Source organism: Pantherophis guttatus, chromosome 4, assembly GCF_059756535.1.
Source record: "Pantherophis guttatus breed Tessera chromosome 4, ASM5975653v1, whole genome shotgun sequence".
In the NCBI taxonomy this organism is placed as follows: domain Eukaryota; kingdom Metazoa; phylum Chordata; class Lepidosauria; order Squamata; family Colubridae; genus Pantherophis; species Pantherophis guttatus.
The window spans coordinates 51,109,353-51,124,747 of NC_142066.1; the positions used below are offsets into that span (position 1 = coordinate 51,109,353).

Genomic DNA, 15,395 nt, shown 5'->3' on the forward strand with positions numbered 1-15,395 from the left:
GTGGTGCGGAGGGGCGGGGCGGGGCGAGCCAGCAATTTAACAAAGCCCCGCGGCAAGAATTTAAACAGTTTTTTTCCCTCTAGCCATCAGCTGGGACTCAGGAGGCAGCAATAGATTGGGAGTGGGCGGGGTAAGCGAACGGCCGGCGATTCAACAGAGCAGAGAGTGAGGGTGAGTGAAGGCGTGAGGGGGGGCAAGAGAGGGCTTTGGCGACCCCTTTGAAATGGCCGTTCGACCCCCAAAGGGGTCGCGACCCCCAGGTTGAAAACCGCTATATTAGACAGTTTTAATTAAAATAGCACATTTTAATATGCCACAAGTGCAGCCAAACCCTAGTTTTACTCCAAGTATACTTATGCTATTCTATACAATCTCTGATTAGAGATTACTTTGCAAGGTCCATATTAATATATGCAAGCCTTCAATATATGAAATGTAGTAATACACATTCAGAATGCATCCTTAGCCTAGTAAAGTTATTATTCACTGAACTTCTTTACATGAAAACCAACTATTTTAACTTTGCAGGATTGAATCATTCTTTGGTAAGGAAAATTAAATTTTATGATCACTTTTTAGTAGCCTGTGTGAGTGTATATTTTACATGTATTTTTATTTTGCAAATGTCAACTTTTGAGAAATCAGGCATTCAGGAAAAAAAGCTGAAATGTTTTTATCCAGGGGATTAAATTGATAGAAAGGAATAAAGGAACAGAATAAAGTTTATGCCAGGGTTATATGGTCATCACTGCATGATTTTATTTCAGATTATGATGATGGATTTTCTATGAAACATACTGCTACTGCCCGTTTCCAGAGAAACCATCGCTTAATTAGTGAGATCCTGAGTGAAAGCGTAGTCCCTGATGTTAGATCTGTGGTTACTACAGCAAGAATGCAAGTCCTCAAACGCCAAGTCCAGTCATTAATGGTTCATCAGGTAAAATATAAATACCAAATGGATGGGATGAGGTGAGGTAGGATTTAGGAAGAGTTTATTTAACGCAGTGGATCCAGAATCATAAATGTTTATAATGTAGTTTGCCTATTGTTTGATAATAACTGCAAGATCATTGGATAGATCTCCATCACTCATTTTAATTATGTTCAGATCTTTTTTATAATGTTTAACTTGAGAAAACTCTTGATTTTGCTGTTCCAGGTTTGCTTTACTACAAATGTTGCAGTTACATAAATCAGATTTATTATGTGGTATTATCATAGATTTAGCAAGAACTGAAATAATGTTTAGTCTAAGTCACCATTATGAGACAAAATAATTTTTTCAGCAGTGTCTTTGCTGCTTCTCCTTAATCAGACTGTGTGTCTATGTAAAACACAATTGACGTATAAATTGAGGGCCGGTAAACCACAAAGATGCTTATGGAGAGATAACTCAAGCTAATATGAATTCAGCAGCAGTAGCTTTCCAAATGAAATAGATTATTATATCCAACAGATATATGTATGCAATAGCACTTCCTCCCATATTTTATAAAAATTCAATCTGTCAGTTTGTTGGTATAGGTTCTGTCAGTGATCAGAATATGCAAAGTGAAGAAGCAGCAGATCTTTTTTCCTTCTTATAAAATAACTAGGGAGTTCAGAGAAGTAGGGGGAGTTCATTAATAGTTTGTTTTGAATTTTCTTTATCCTCAGCATGAAGGATTGTATCACTTGCCCACTATTAACATTTTCATATTGTCCCATTCTTTTCAAATGGGCATTTTTCTGTGAGTCAATGAAGCAGATTTGAATTATCCTCCAAATTAATTTTTATATTTGAAAACACATGGTAAGACCATGAATATTTCTGCTCATAGAGCTCGCCTCTCTGGCTTGCTTTTGGGAGAGGGATAAAGAATGAGATCTCATCTAAGTACCTTAGATCAGGGGTCCTCGGGCCATGGGCTGGTATGGGTCCATGGCCTATTAGGAACTGGGCCCATAAGCGGCAGGAGAATGAGCAAAACCATCCCTTCCCCAGCTCAATCCGTAGAAAACAATTTGTCTTCCGAAACTAGTTCCTGCTTCCAAAAAAGTTGGGGCCACTGCTTTAGATGGTATCTTTTGGGAGATAAGGTATAACAAAAAAGGTGTGGACTATTCAAATATTTCTGTATATTTTGCGTTCTATCACAAAAATGCACCTATTGAATTAAATGAAACAAGAAGCTGATGCTTTTAAAGATACTGCCAAATACTTTCATTAACATGGAAAGAGCAGAACCTAGTTTTCTACATATGTGCTAAATTCCAGATACTGGTAGATTTTTCAGTTTAATGTTGTAGCTGCTAATATTTAGAACACAAAGCAAGTGGCTTATTCTGAATTATCTACTTTTGAAATTCTTAATTCTACAATGTTGAAACCTATTTATAGTATATCCTATCTATCTATCTAATCTATCTATCTATCTATCATCTATCCTGAAGTTAAATTTGTCCCATCTAATGGATAAGAGCAGAATGTATAAAGGAAGCAATTTCTTTTTTTGCAAGGCTTTGAAAAAGATTCTCTTCTTTTTAGATATATAGTTTTATTAGTTGATAATATAACATACAAAGAAACTACAAAAGCAAGTATTAGGGAAACTAGGGAAGGAAAAAGGGAAGCAAATAGTGGGGGAAAGAGAGGGGAAAAGAAAAGATATTGACTTATATTTCAAATAATGTGTATTTGTTTTTTCACATAATACTTTCATTTTCCTCTCTACACAGCGTAAACTTGAAGCTGAACTCCTTCAAATAGAAGAACGTCATCAAGAAAAAAAGAGGAAGTTTTTGGAAAGCACGGAATCCTTTAACAGTGAGCTTAAACGGGTAGGATTCTCTAGAACATCTCTGATTTCTCTGAACATATGTAGAAGTCCCTGATCTTTTTTCATTTCAGATGGAAAGAAGACGTGCATGTTAAATCTAATATTGTGATGCCCCAGACTTGCAAGTTGCCCGGGGGGAAAATCATACTTTCACTTTTTAATGTATTTTGTGCTTGGATCTTATATTCTATTGGACATTAGTACAAATGAAGCCTGAATTCAAAAAAATACATACATGATGACCTGCATCTAGGATTAGTTATATTTGAAGAAGGATTCCTGATACCTTTTGTAAAAAAAATTCCTACGTCCTATTGAATAATTTGGGGGGGGAGGTAAAATACCACCCTCTGCACCAATGCTAATTTTAAAATAAAAGAAATACAGGCCAAAAAGTCCACAGCTTTTCTAACCAAAGCATTAAGCTGGAAGTAGTTGGCTTTCCAGATTTTTGAACTAGAATTCCTTACCTAAGGAGGGAATTTAAAACAGCTGACAGATACCCATGTACTACATTTTCACTACATTATATATCTGGGTATAACTATTTCACCTGCCATCTGATGAGCAAGTTCAAATGATTGACTATACCATCAAGTAGAAAATTATCAGGAAAACAATTTCAGATTAATTTTCTTGTCTTATTTGATAGTTTATATTTTCATTTTCTTTATCTTCGGTGGGAAAATATTGCATTTTGTGTATTCACATTCTTTATTTGAGACCTGAATACAGTTTATGTATTAAATGCTGCATGACCAATGATAGCTCATTTATTATACTTGGTGTATCCATTCCTATGGATACTCTTATAAATCTGTATTTTAGCCTATTTTTAGAACTTAGTGATACTTCCATTTAGTCATGTCTGAGATTACATTGTAAGCAAACCATTGAATTCTTAGATTTCCTACTTCTAAAGTTCCTTGTTTTTCTTTCAAAGAAAGAACTTCGAAAACTGATGATAAACAGCTTATCTGTAGATATTATAACATTGCATAAACTGTCAAAACCAGTTCTGAATTGTTAATGAATTGAACAGGTCAATTCATTGCACTCAGTAAAACCATATAAATGCAATACTAAAAGTATTGTAAAATGAATAGTGTTGATTAAGAATTACAGATTACTTTAGATTTATAACTGAATCACTGAAGAATTTTTCAACAGGTTTAGACCTGTCTGGTTAGAAATTTCACTATTGACAAATAAGTTTCTTCATTGTCTGGCATGTGGATTAGCCTCCTTTGTTCCTTCTCCAAATTCTATGTTCTTTTGGTACTTGGCTTTTCCATTTTGCCATGATATATTTGGTACAGTTGTATTGCTTGTAATAAAAATGATGCATTTGTTGTTTTGGAATTAGTGTGTATGGGACAGTAAATGTTAGAGAGTCAAACTAGAGATGTATAGTTGTGTTTTCAACCTCTTAACACTCCTGGGATTTTAGTATAACTACTATATCATCATTTTCTAATGAATTTGTTTTTCTTGGGTTAATAGGAGTTAAAATGGCGGGAGCAGGGGGCCATATCAAGTTGTGGGAGCGCATGCTTGCTGTTTCCGAGCGGTGGCGTGCTCCGGCCCCCAATGCTCTGCTTGTTCCCCAGGTTGCACAGATCCTCAGGGCCCGGGCCTTCGGCTGATGTTGTGCAACGCCAGGTCTGTGGTAAATAAGCCTCCCCTCATTTGTGATCTTGTTCAGGAGGGGGGAGCGGACCTGGCGGGTATTACGGAGACCTGGTTGGGTCAGGAGGGGGGGTCCCCCTCGTTGAAATGTGCCCACCCGGTTTCTGCGCATTTTATCAGCCGAGGTCATGGAGAGACGGAGGGGTGGCGGTTGTTATTAAAGAAGGTCTTGGGCCGAGGGAGGCCACTGTTCCTCAGACTGCCGGTTGTGAGTCCCCCCTTATGAAGTGGGGTCATGGAGTACAGATGGGCTTGCTGATCACGTACCTGGCTCCCTGCCATGTGGCAGCAACCCTGCCCGAACTACTCAACGTGATAGCCGTGGTGGCAGTTGACACCCCCAGGCTTATGGTCATGGGGGATTTTAACTTGCCATCCGCAGGTGAGACGTCTGAGAGGGCTCGGGAGTTCATGGCTTCCATGACAGCTATGGACCTGACCCAGTTAGTTCATGGCCCTACTCACACGGGGGGAAACACGCTGGATCTAGTTTTTGTCTCTGGACAGTGGTTGAGTGATCTTGAGATAGGGGATATAGTGATTGAGCCCTTGTCATGGTCAGATCACTCCCTCCTTCGCCTTGACCTTCGAACTGCCACACCCCACCGCAGGGAGGCGAAACAGATGAGATGGTTCCGCCCCAGGCGCCTGATGGAACCTGATAGGTTCCAGACGGAGCTTGGGCCATTCCCTGAGGCTCTGGCTCACACCTCGACTGGAGACCTAGTGGCCACCTGGGATAAGGCGGCCGCTGGTGCTTTGGATTGGGTCATGCCTTTGCGGCCTCTGACTCGGAGCTGATCTCGCTTGGCTCCCTGGTTTACTGAGGAGCTGAGGGAGATGAAGCGCTGTAAAAGACACCTGGAGAGCGGTTGGAGGGCCAGCCGGTCTGAATCTGACCGAACACTGGTAAGGTCTCATATTAAGACTTACCTAGTGGCGATAAAAGCGGCAAAATGTAACTATTTTTCCACTCTTATTGCATCATCAGATAATTGCCCGGCCACCCTGTTTAGGGTGACCCGCTCCCTGCTCTTTCAGGAAGCGTGGGAGGACCCCTTGGAGGGTAGAGCCGAGGATTTTGTACGGTATCTGTATGATAAAATCGCTCAGATTCGGGAACACTTGGACTCTGACGGGGTAGATTCAGGGGGGAGGTTGGAGGCAGGTCTTGAGAATATTATCTGGGAAGAGTTTGATTCTGTGACTCTTGAAGACGTGGACAGGATACTGAGTAGACTGAATGCTGCCACTTGTTTATTGGACCCGTTTCCCTCCTGGCTGGCGCTGGCCTCTCGGGAGGTTACACAAGGCTGGCTCCAGGGGATTATAAATGCTTCCTTGAGCGAGGGTGTCTTTCCCGCTGCCTTGAAAGAGGCGGTGGTGAGACCTCTCCTCAAGAAGCCTTCCCTGGACCCGGCAGTGTTGGCAAATTACCGTCCAGTCTCCAACCTTCGCTTTGTTGCGAAGGTTGTTGAGAGTGTGGTAGCACGGCAGCTCCCTCAGTACCTGGATGAATCGGCTTATCTGGATCCGTTCCAGTCGGGCTTCAGGCCTGGGTACAGCATGGAAACGGCATTGGTCGCATTGATTGATGATCTCTGGAGGGCTCAGGACAGGGGTTGCTCCTCTGTCCTGGTCCTATTAGACCTCTCAGCAGCTTTTGATACCATCGACCATGGTATCATGCTGCACCGGCTGGAAGAGTTGGGGGGGGCACCGTGTTGCGGTGGTTCTCCTCCTTCCTCTCCGACCAGTCGCAGTCTGTGTTGGCAGGGGGGCAGAGGTCGACCCCGAGGCCCCTTGTATGTGGGGTGCCACAAGGGTCGGTCCTCTCACCCCTTCTGTTCAACATTTATGTGAAGCCGCTGGGTGAGATGATCCGTGGTTTCGGGGTGAAGTACCACCAGTACGCTGATGACACTCAGCTGTCCACCCCGGACCACCCCAATGATGCCCTTGAAGTGATGTCCCGGTGCCTGGAGGCTGTACGGATCTGGATGGGGAGAAACATACTCAGGCTCAACCCATCCAAGACCAAGTGGCTGTGGTTTCCGACATCCCGATATAGTCAGTTGGTGTCATCACTGACTATTGGGGACGAGTTGTTGGCCCCCACGGAGAGGACTCGCAACTTGGGTGTCCTCCTGGACTCACAGCTGTCTTTAGAAGAGCATTTGACGGCTGTGGCCGGGAGGGCATTTTATCAGATTCACCTGATTTGCCAGTTGCGTCCCTTTCTGGATCGGGACTCGTTAAATATGGTCAGTCATGCCCTCGTCACTTCCGCCTGGACTACTGCATTGCTCTCTACATGGGGCTCCCCTTGAGGAGCACCCGGAGGCTCCAGTTGGTCCAGAATGCGGCCGCGCGGGTGGTTATGGGAGCGACGCGGCGCTCCCATGTGACCCTCCCTCCTGCACGAGCTGCACTGGCTCCCAGTGGTCTTCCGGGTACGCTTCAAGGTTTTGGTTACCACCTTTAGAGCGCTCATGGCTTAGGACTGGGGTATCTACGAGACCGCCTTCTGCAGTAGCCTCTCACCGACCAGTACACTCCCATAGAGAGGGGCTTCTTAGGGTTCCGTCAGTCAAACAGTGTCGACTGGTGGCCCCCAGGGGGAGAGCCTTCTCTGTGGGGGCACCTGCCATCTGGAACGAACTCCCCCCGGAGATACGGAGGATCCCGGATCTGCGCGCTTTCCGCCGTGCCCTCAAAACATTCTTATTCCAGCAGGCCAGCCTGGCCTAACCTCTCTTTTAAACTGTTTTAATTTTTTTAAAATTTTATATTTGTCTTATAAATTTGGGGTGTTTTAAATTTTGTTTTCTGGGCCAAATTATTTAATTGTATTTTAATGGTTTTTTAACATTTGTATTATATATATATTATCTTTTGGCTGTTCACCGCCCTGAGTCCTTTGGGAGTAGGGCGGTATATAAATTAAATTAAATAAATAAATATAATAATAATAATAATAATAATAATAATAATAATAATAATAATAATAATAATAATAATAATAATATCCAGTTTATGCAAGGAGTATTCGATTGGCAAAGTTGCCATACTGCCTATGCAGTGGATTGTTATAAAGCCACTTTGGGAAGCTTTAGTAGAAAAAAGTTTGAATGGTAGTACAGGTAGTCCTCGACTTAAAACCATTCATTTAGTGACTGTTCGAAATTATAATGGCACTAAAAAGTGACTTATGACTGTTTTTTACACAACTGTTGTGTCATGTAATCAAAATTCAGATACTTGGCAACTGGCATGTGTTTATGACAGTTGCAGTGTCCCGGGGTCCTGGGGTCACATTTTACAACCTTCTGACAAGCAAAGTCAGTAGGGAAGCCAGATTCATTTAACAACCGTATTAGTAACTTAACAACCGCAATGATTCACTTAACAACTGTGGCAAGAAAGGTACCGTAAAACTGAGCAAAATTCCTTTAACAACTGTCTTGCTTAGCAACAGACATTTTGGGCTCAAATGTGCTCATACGTTGAGGACTGCCTGTAGTAGAATAGAAAAATATTCTGATAAGAACTCTGGATTGAAAAGTGTCTTATTTCTTTCCCTTCTCTTGCTAGCTCTGCAGCCTGAAAGTAGAAGTGGACATGGAGAAAATTGCAGCAGAAATTGCACAGGCTGAAGAACAAGCTCGTAAGCGGCAGGAAGAAAGGGAGAAAGAGGCTGCAGAGCAAGCTGAACGCAGTCAGACCAGCATGAGCACTGAGGAGGAGCAGACACCCGGCAAGGCAGAGGAGAAAAAAGAAGAGGGAACTCCTCCCATGGAAACAGGTGATTGGAATGTGCAGTGACCATCAATCACATATTGGAGATGAAAAGAAAATAATGCCTTTAAAAAGGGTCTTTGGGAAAAATTAATTTAATAGAGGACAAGTTTATAAAGTAGACTCTTTTTTCAGCCATGTACATTGCATATGGAGATTTGTTTTTCAGATATTTTCTCTTGCTTCCTTCCATAGATTTCAAATAATCAACCTTATCTTTTTCAGAGATGATAATTTTTAAAACCTTTATATTTTCAATAGAAGTAGAAAATTGTGAAGGGTTCCCTGACATCATAACCCTCTTCCAATGCCTAAGAACCCAGAAGTTCATTTCAGAAAAATGGAATTTACCTTAATTCAGATGGACACCCATTCACTCTTCATGAATGGGTGTATCTTGTATCTGTTTAACATCTGATTCATATCTCTGATCTCCCCAGTAAGAGCTCTTTCCAATTTACAAATTATTGAATTTGGCTGTATTTTAGTATACAGGTATTCATTTAGCAACCCCTCAAAGTTACAACAACAATGAAAAAGTCCTCATACTTACACTACATCACTACAGCCCCAAGGTCACATGATAAAAATTCAGGAGCTTGGCAACCAGCATGTATGTGCAATGTTGCAGTGTCCCAGGGTGATGTAATTGCCATTTGCTCATAAAATTGGGTGTGACTCACTTAACAACCATCTTGCTTAACAAGGAACATTCTGGTCACAATTGTAGTTGTAAATTGAGGACAGAATGGTCTGCAGAAAACATTAATCATTGAGCGTTTATGCCTGATAGTTTTTAGGACTCCCTTTTTTTATCTGCCTACTTTCATATTTTGTCTGTCCTCTTGTTCTTGAAAAATATTCTAGTAATTCAAATTAAGAGTCTCACAGCATTTTTTGTGTTTGTGTGTGTGTCTCTGTGTGTGACAGAAGAACCTCCTCCAGAAGAAGCTATTGAGAATCAGCAGAATGGTGAAGGGACGTCCACTCCTGAAGACAAGGAGAGTGGGCAAGAAGGTGTTGAAAGCATGGCAGAGGAAGGAACAAGTGATAGCAATACTGGTTCAGAAAGCAATAGTGCCCTAGCTGAAGAACCCCCAGCTGACCCAATAACTTCAGAAGATGGTGAAAAGAAAGAGTAAAAAAAAAAAAAAAACGCCACTTCTTTCCATATAGGTCTTCCCTTTTTCAAAAGATTTGTGAATTGTAGTGGAGTTGATATGTAAGCTGTCGTTAGTATTGTTTTTGTAGGTTGTTGCACAATATAATCCATGCATTTTTTAATCTATATGCTATAATAAAAACATAATAGTTACCGAACAATATGATTTACACGAATAGCATCATTTCTTAATTTAGCTTTATGATTGATTTTGTTATTTTTCTATATCTAAGCCTTTGAAAAGTTACTTTGTTCTCCGTTAGCAGTGGACTGCTTAGGGTGAGATTTATATATTCCGAATTACAGCTTTTTTCAAGCCTGATCAATATTATTACTTATAGAAACTAGAATTTAAATAACTGCTCATTTTCAATAAAAATGTCCCATTTTTACTACAGCTAAAACTAGTGCTACATTGAACTGTGCAGTTCCTTCAAAATCAAATTTTCTGCCTCTCCAGAATACTTTTTTAAAATATTAATTTTAAATCTATAATAAAAATAGTATGTTCAACTTCACAAAGGAAAAAAAAAGCATCAAAACAAGTACATAAAAATCATACGGTATCTAATTCTATCTATCTAGATAGATAGATAGAATTCTATCTATCAAAACAGGGAACTATCTAATAGTTTCCTGTTTTGGGATCTATAAAAGAAAGACACCTGCACTGCTGCATATGCTAAAGACTTTCAGCACTAAAAGCCAACATTTATAAAATGATATTCCTAATTTCTATAACTTCTAAACCCCAAAGGCTTTCATCTGTCGTTCACTGCATAGTTTACTAGTTTGCTTTATTATTTTTACTCCCTTGCAGCAATTCAGATTCTTGTGCAAGCAGAACACACATTCTCCCAAGGCACATGACTCTAGGCCATTCTTGTCCAAAATATAATTGCATTACTCACATTCATTTTGTTCAGAGTAATGTGGGATTCTTTTTGGAGGGCTCTCTTCCACCCCCACCCCCCAAACAATACTATTTGATGCCTTGGTTGACAATGATTTTATGTGTGGTAGAAGATAATTCCTGGCAGTTGCTTAAAGCTTATCAAGCTTTTCTCCTTCACAACTGTACCAAACAGTAAAAGTATAATGTAGTGTTCACTAAACAATTATTTGACAATGGAAGCCCAAAATATTTCTTGCACCTTCGTGTAGTTTTATTTTTAAGCATGAACCATTGAAGTGTTGCTTTAGGGTTAAAATCTCCAAGGAATTTAAGTAAAAGATGGTAACTTTAACTAAAGAAAGGCACTAGGTGTTGTAGAAATTTCCTAATCCATTGTTGGTTTACAGATTTGTAATGGCTTTTGTTTAGATTCTCTCTTTTTTACTCTGTTTATTCAAAATGTTTTTTTTATATAATAAACCAGTACTTGTTTTCAAACAGTGAAACAACTGCAGTAGTCTGTACTTGTCTTGGATACATTGATGGTAAAGTGCTGTTTTCTTGCAAAGAGAGAACCTAGAACAAACTAGAGAGATTAAAAAAAGCAGAACTCCTTTCAGTAAACCAGTATTCCAGTCCTGGGACATGATGGTAGAGGGGAATATATTTAAAATATGTCCACTCAGTTCAGTGAGAAACTGCTGAGCCTCATAGTTGTGGTTGAGGCAGAACTATTCACAATATTTGTGAAATATTTTTCAGTATTCCAAATAAGTACATGTTTTTCTCCTTATTTGTTTTGCATTTTTAGAATTTGTTCTTTGCAGAAAAAGATTTGTATACGTTTCTGTAGTTTTCTCTCACATCTGTTCCAAGTTATCTTGCTGATAATACTGTCAGCCAAATCTGATGTGCTCTGCAAAAACCAATTTTTACCATTTTTATTCCAATTACTGAATGGTCCTGAGTTGTCTAGTAAGTGGTTTCCCCATGTCCATAATATGTTTTTAAAAAACACTAAGCAAAACCCTAAATATTCCCCCAAGGAAATGTTAGGATCATAATTGTGTCCCATTATACTCCCCAAGTCAGAACAATATATTTTTACAACTGTGTCAAGACAACCATTTAGACCAGCAAAAACCTGCATCAGTGTAAAAATATAATTTGTTGAATTAAGGTAATAAAATAAGCATCTTGGTTGCAAATGCTTCCTAACTTTGGCACAGTGTCTTGGCAATAAGATAAATGAGTTGGAAGAAATAGGGATTGGATTTGCGTAACACACTTCAAATGATTATTAATATACCCATTTTTCTTGGTTTGCACAACATATTGAATAATAAATTAACCAAACAAGCCAACATGCCAAACCACAAAAGAACGTGATTACAATTAAGATTGAGAAAGCTTATAGTATTTTTTGAATGCATTCATTAAATCTAAACGCTCAGTTAACCTATATGAAACTACCTACAGAATGAGGCACATAGGACAGTAGTTTCTCTAGACCTGCAAATGAGGGCTTTGATCTTATAGTTGAATTCTGAATTATGGATGTAGGATTCATCATAAAATTCTCATTAAGGATCTTCTGTATCTTTCCTCTTAAAATTATTTAAGCGGTAGGCAAGTGCTTTTGGTGCAGTAACCCTGAAAAGCTTGAGACTCTCACCTGCAAGATACATATTTTTTAATGATGACTTCAATTTGTTTAGTAAAAGATTGTGTCATGATGCCCAACCCAGATTACATTCCTTTTTGACTTACCAAAAACAAGTACTAGGGTAATTTGTGTCCCTCCACCTACTCTAACTTTCTTGCCTCACTTCTTTTCCCAAGAACCTCAAGGCAATGTACATAGTTTCTTCACTCCACTTCTAAACAATTGTGTAAAGTAGGTTTGACTGTGAGAAAGAATGAATAACTTGGCCCAAGATCACTCAGTAACTTTCATGGTGGATTAAGAATCTAAAATTTTATCACCCATAGTCATAGCTTGATACAGTAACTCAGTCGTCCTTAAACTAAATTCTACCAAATGTTTGGTCTGTAACTCCTATCATTGGTCATCGTGGCTGCTCATGATGGAAACTTTAGCCCAAAATAATAGGAATGCAGATCAATGAAAGATACTCTAATCATTGTACCATGCTATTCTCCTAATTCTATCAATACAGATTTATTTTTGGTGATACTTATAATACTTTCTCTTCTGTAAGAGCCTATGAAGTAGTTGTATCATTTTGCACAATTGCTCCTTGAAAGTTGGGTGTGGAGTAAATGATTTTTTGTAAGTACCTGAGGCAACTTTCAGAGTGTGTGTGTGTTCTTACGTAAAACCCCAGGAGGAATTGGCTCCTGAAGACAGTTTAAATCCATGCTATCAAAATTTCATTAACATTCTCTCCACCCAAAGCTCTAGTAGTCTTGTTCCAACATGTTCCTGTTCTATCTCGACTTCACCAACTTCAGGTATACTCAATATGGGTTTCTGTTCCTGGTTCTCTTCCCCCCACCCTCCTCCCCCAAATGACAGGCATATAGGAGCCAGATGAAGTTTTGTAGTCTGGAGTATCAAATTGGATAGAAGGGGATTAAGAACAAATGATAAAATTAAGAGTAATTTAGGACATTTGTGGTTTTGCCGTAAGGGTTGAAACTGGTTATGTTAAATTGTCCAAGATCAAAGTGAAGATTTACGTGGGAAACTACGGAATCTTACATATGTAAATATAAATTTGAAGCAGGGAAATGATTGTAATCCATTGATTTTTTTCCCATGCTTAATGTCCAGAATTAAATATGCTTATCAAATTATTGCCTTTTATGATGATCTAGAGTTTCCTTGACATTTCTTAGGATATTTAGATGGTAAAAAAACAAAATCAAGGGAATGGATAACTGGTCAGGATGAAGATTTCAATAGTTTCAAAATAGGATGTTAATTTTTACACTTTCCTTTACATGTTTTTGAATACATATTTTTGTTTTTGAATACATATTTTTGTTAGTGCATCCTCCACTGAATGCAAACAGGCATCCATGATTCTTATATGGGTTTCTGAAGTTCAGAATAACAGAGTTGGAAGAGACCCTATAGGTCATTTAGTCCAACCCCCCACCCAAATAGGAAACCTGCATCATTTCTGAAAGAAATGTCCAGTCCAGTCTTTTCTTGAACGCTTCCAGTGATGAAGCTCCCACAACTTCTGAAGGCAAGCTGTTCCATTGTTTGGTTGTTCTCTCTGTCAGAAAAATTCTTATTTCTAAATTGAATCTCTCCTTGATCAGTTTCCATCCATTATTCCTTGTCTGGCCTTCAGGTGCTTTGGAAAATAGCTTGACCCCCTCCTCTGTGACAGCCCCTCAGATAATGGGACACTGCTATCGTATCTCCCCTGGTCCTGTTCACTAGACTAGCCACGCCCAGTTCCTGTAACTGTTCTTCATATGTTTTAGCCTTCAGTCCCCTAATCATCTTTGTTGCTCTTTTCTGTACTCTTTCTAAAGAGTACAGAAAGTTTTTTAAAGTGTGTTGACCAAAACTGGATGCAGTATTCTAAGTGTGGTCTTCTGCTTCTATATGTTTCCAAATAACTTTGGAATGCAAGAATATATTTTGCTTATTTAGAGCTTCATACTAAAGTAATTTGGCTGTTTGGGGATATGATGCTATTTTTCATGCCTATGTTGACTTAGTGGAGCCTGAGTGGTGTAGGAGGCTAATGCCTCCTAATAAGGCAACTTTTAACATCCAGCTGCCTGCAATTACTGCGAGTTCAATTCTCACCAGGCTCAAGGTCAACTCAGCCTTCCATCCTTTCTAAGGTGGGTAAAATGAGGACCCAGTTTGTGGGGGCAATAAGCTGACTGTATAAAATATACAAAAGTATGAAGGCTATTGCTTAACGTATTGTAAGCCGCCCTGAGTCTCCGGAGAAGGGCGGCATATAAAAATAATAATAAAAAATAAAAAAATAAATAGTTGCTTGGCTCCCTAATTTATGTCTTGGGCCAGTGTTATATTATGGAACTATTTGCCATCATCTTTATGGTAGGCAACCTACTGCGCCCAGTAATTTTTGATACTCCCCTCAAAAGCCAATTATGATTCTCAGTATTTAAGTTAATATTTTATTTTTTTCATTTTCTTTTGAGATTAAACTGAAAGAGGAAGAGAGAATTCAATATATGAGGCTTAAGAAAAAATGACATGACATACCCTCTTTTTTGCTTTAAGTGTTTTCTTCCCATTGAGTCTGTTATGACAAGACATACATGGAATACTCAGACAAATTTTAAATTATTAATCATCCGTGAGCTACCTAGAAAACACAGAATCTCAAAAACATACCATTAATACTTTTGGACAAGGGCAAGAACCAGAAACTGTTGAAAGCCTCTAAGTTACTGTACTCACCTAAGGATACCTCTATCACCAGTAACAGCTTGAGTGCAAAAGAAAGCAGACAGAGGTCCTAAAAGATTACCGTGTCTTAAATTTACTCTGTCTTTAAGTAAATAAACATTGAAAGTACAAATTTCAAACTTAACAGCAAAAGCTGCTAAATCTTTACAGTAGAGCTGGTTTTTACAAAAAAGGTCTATAGTTAATAAATCAGTTAAGATCATAGCTATGAGCACTTGTGGTTTATAAATAAGTACTCATTTGATATATATATATATATATATATTCTAACTGAAACCAGAATTTACTTCCAGCTTTAACACACGCTTAGAAAATAATGAATTTTGCCCAAAATGTGATGTCTAATTAGCAAAAAACAGAATGATTGAAGTCATTTCCAATTCAGTCATTTAGGGATGACAGTTTAATGATTTTTAAGAAGAGAAATGCTGGTTTTAAACCAGCTTAAAAGTTATATCATTCCATTTGAAAGATTTAGTCTTAGCTCTAAGCATGTATAACAGATTGTAGGGATTGCTTAGTAATAAAAACAAGTAACTTGTAAAACAATTATTTACTTTAAATATTCAACAACTAAGCTGGTTTTACAACCGAGTT

The 15,395-nt window shown here is 39.0% G+C and overlaps 1 protein-coding gene across 8 annotated transcripts in view; it reads left to right on the top strand.

The window, feature by feature from the left end:
* Positions 1 to 10,872, top strand: part of SMARCE1 (SWI/SNF related BAF chromatin remodeling complex subunit E1) — a 54,216-nt gene extending 43,344 nt beyond the window's left edge. For 6 of the 8 annotated variants that reach the window (XM_034415756.3, XM_034415759.3, XM_087892163.1 and 3 more), the window contains 4 exons: positions 768 to 940; positions 2,722 to 2,823; positions 8,106 to 8,316; positions 9,240 to 10,872. In XM_034415756.3, coding sequence (XP_034271647.1) covers positions 768 to 940; positions 2,722 to 2,823; positions 8,106 to 8,316; positions 9,240 to 9,451 — 698 coding nt within the window. In that variant the 3' untranslated portion in view covers positions 9,452 to 10,872. The remainder of the gene's footprint in view (positions 1 to 767; positions 941 to 2,721; positions 2,824 to 8,105; positions 8,317 to 9,239) is intronic. The other 2 variants (XM_034415757.3, XM_087892164.1) reach the window with 1 other exon arrangement.
* Positions 10,873 to 15,395: the final 4,523 nt, after the last annotated feature.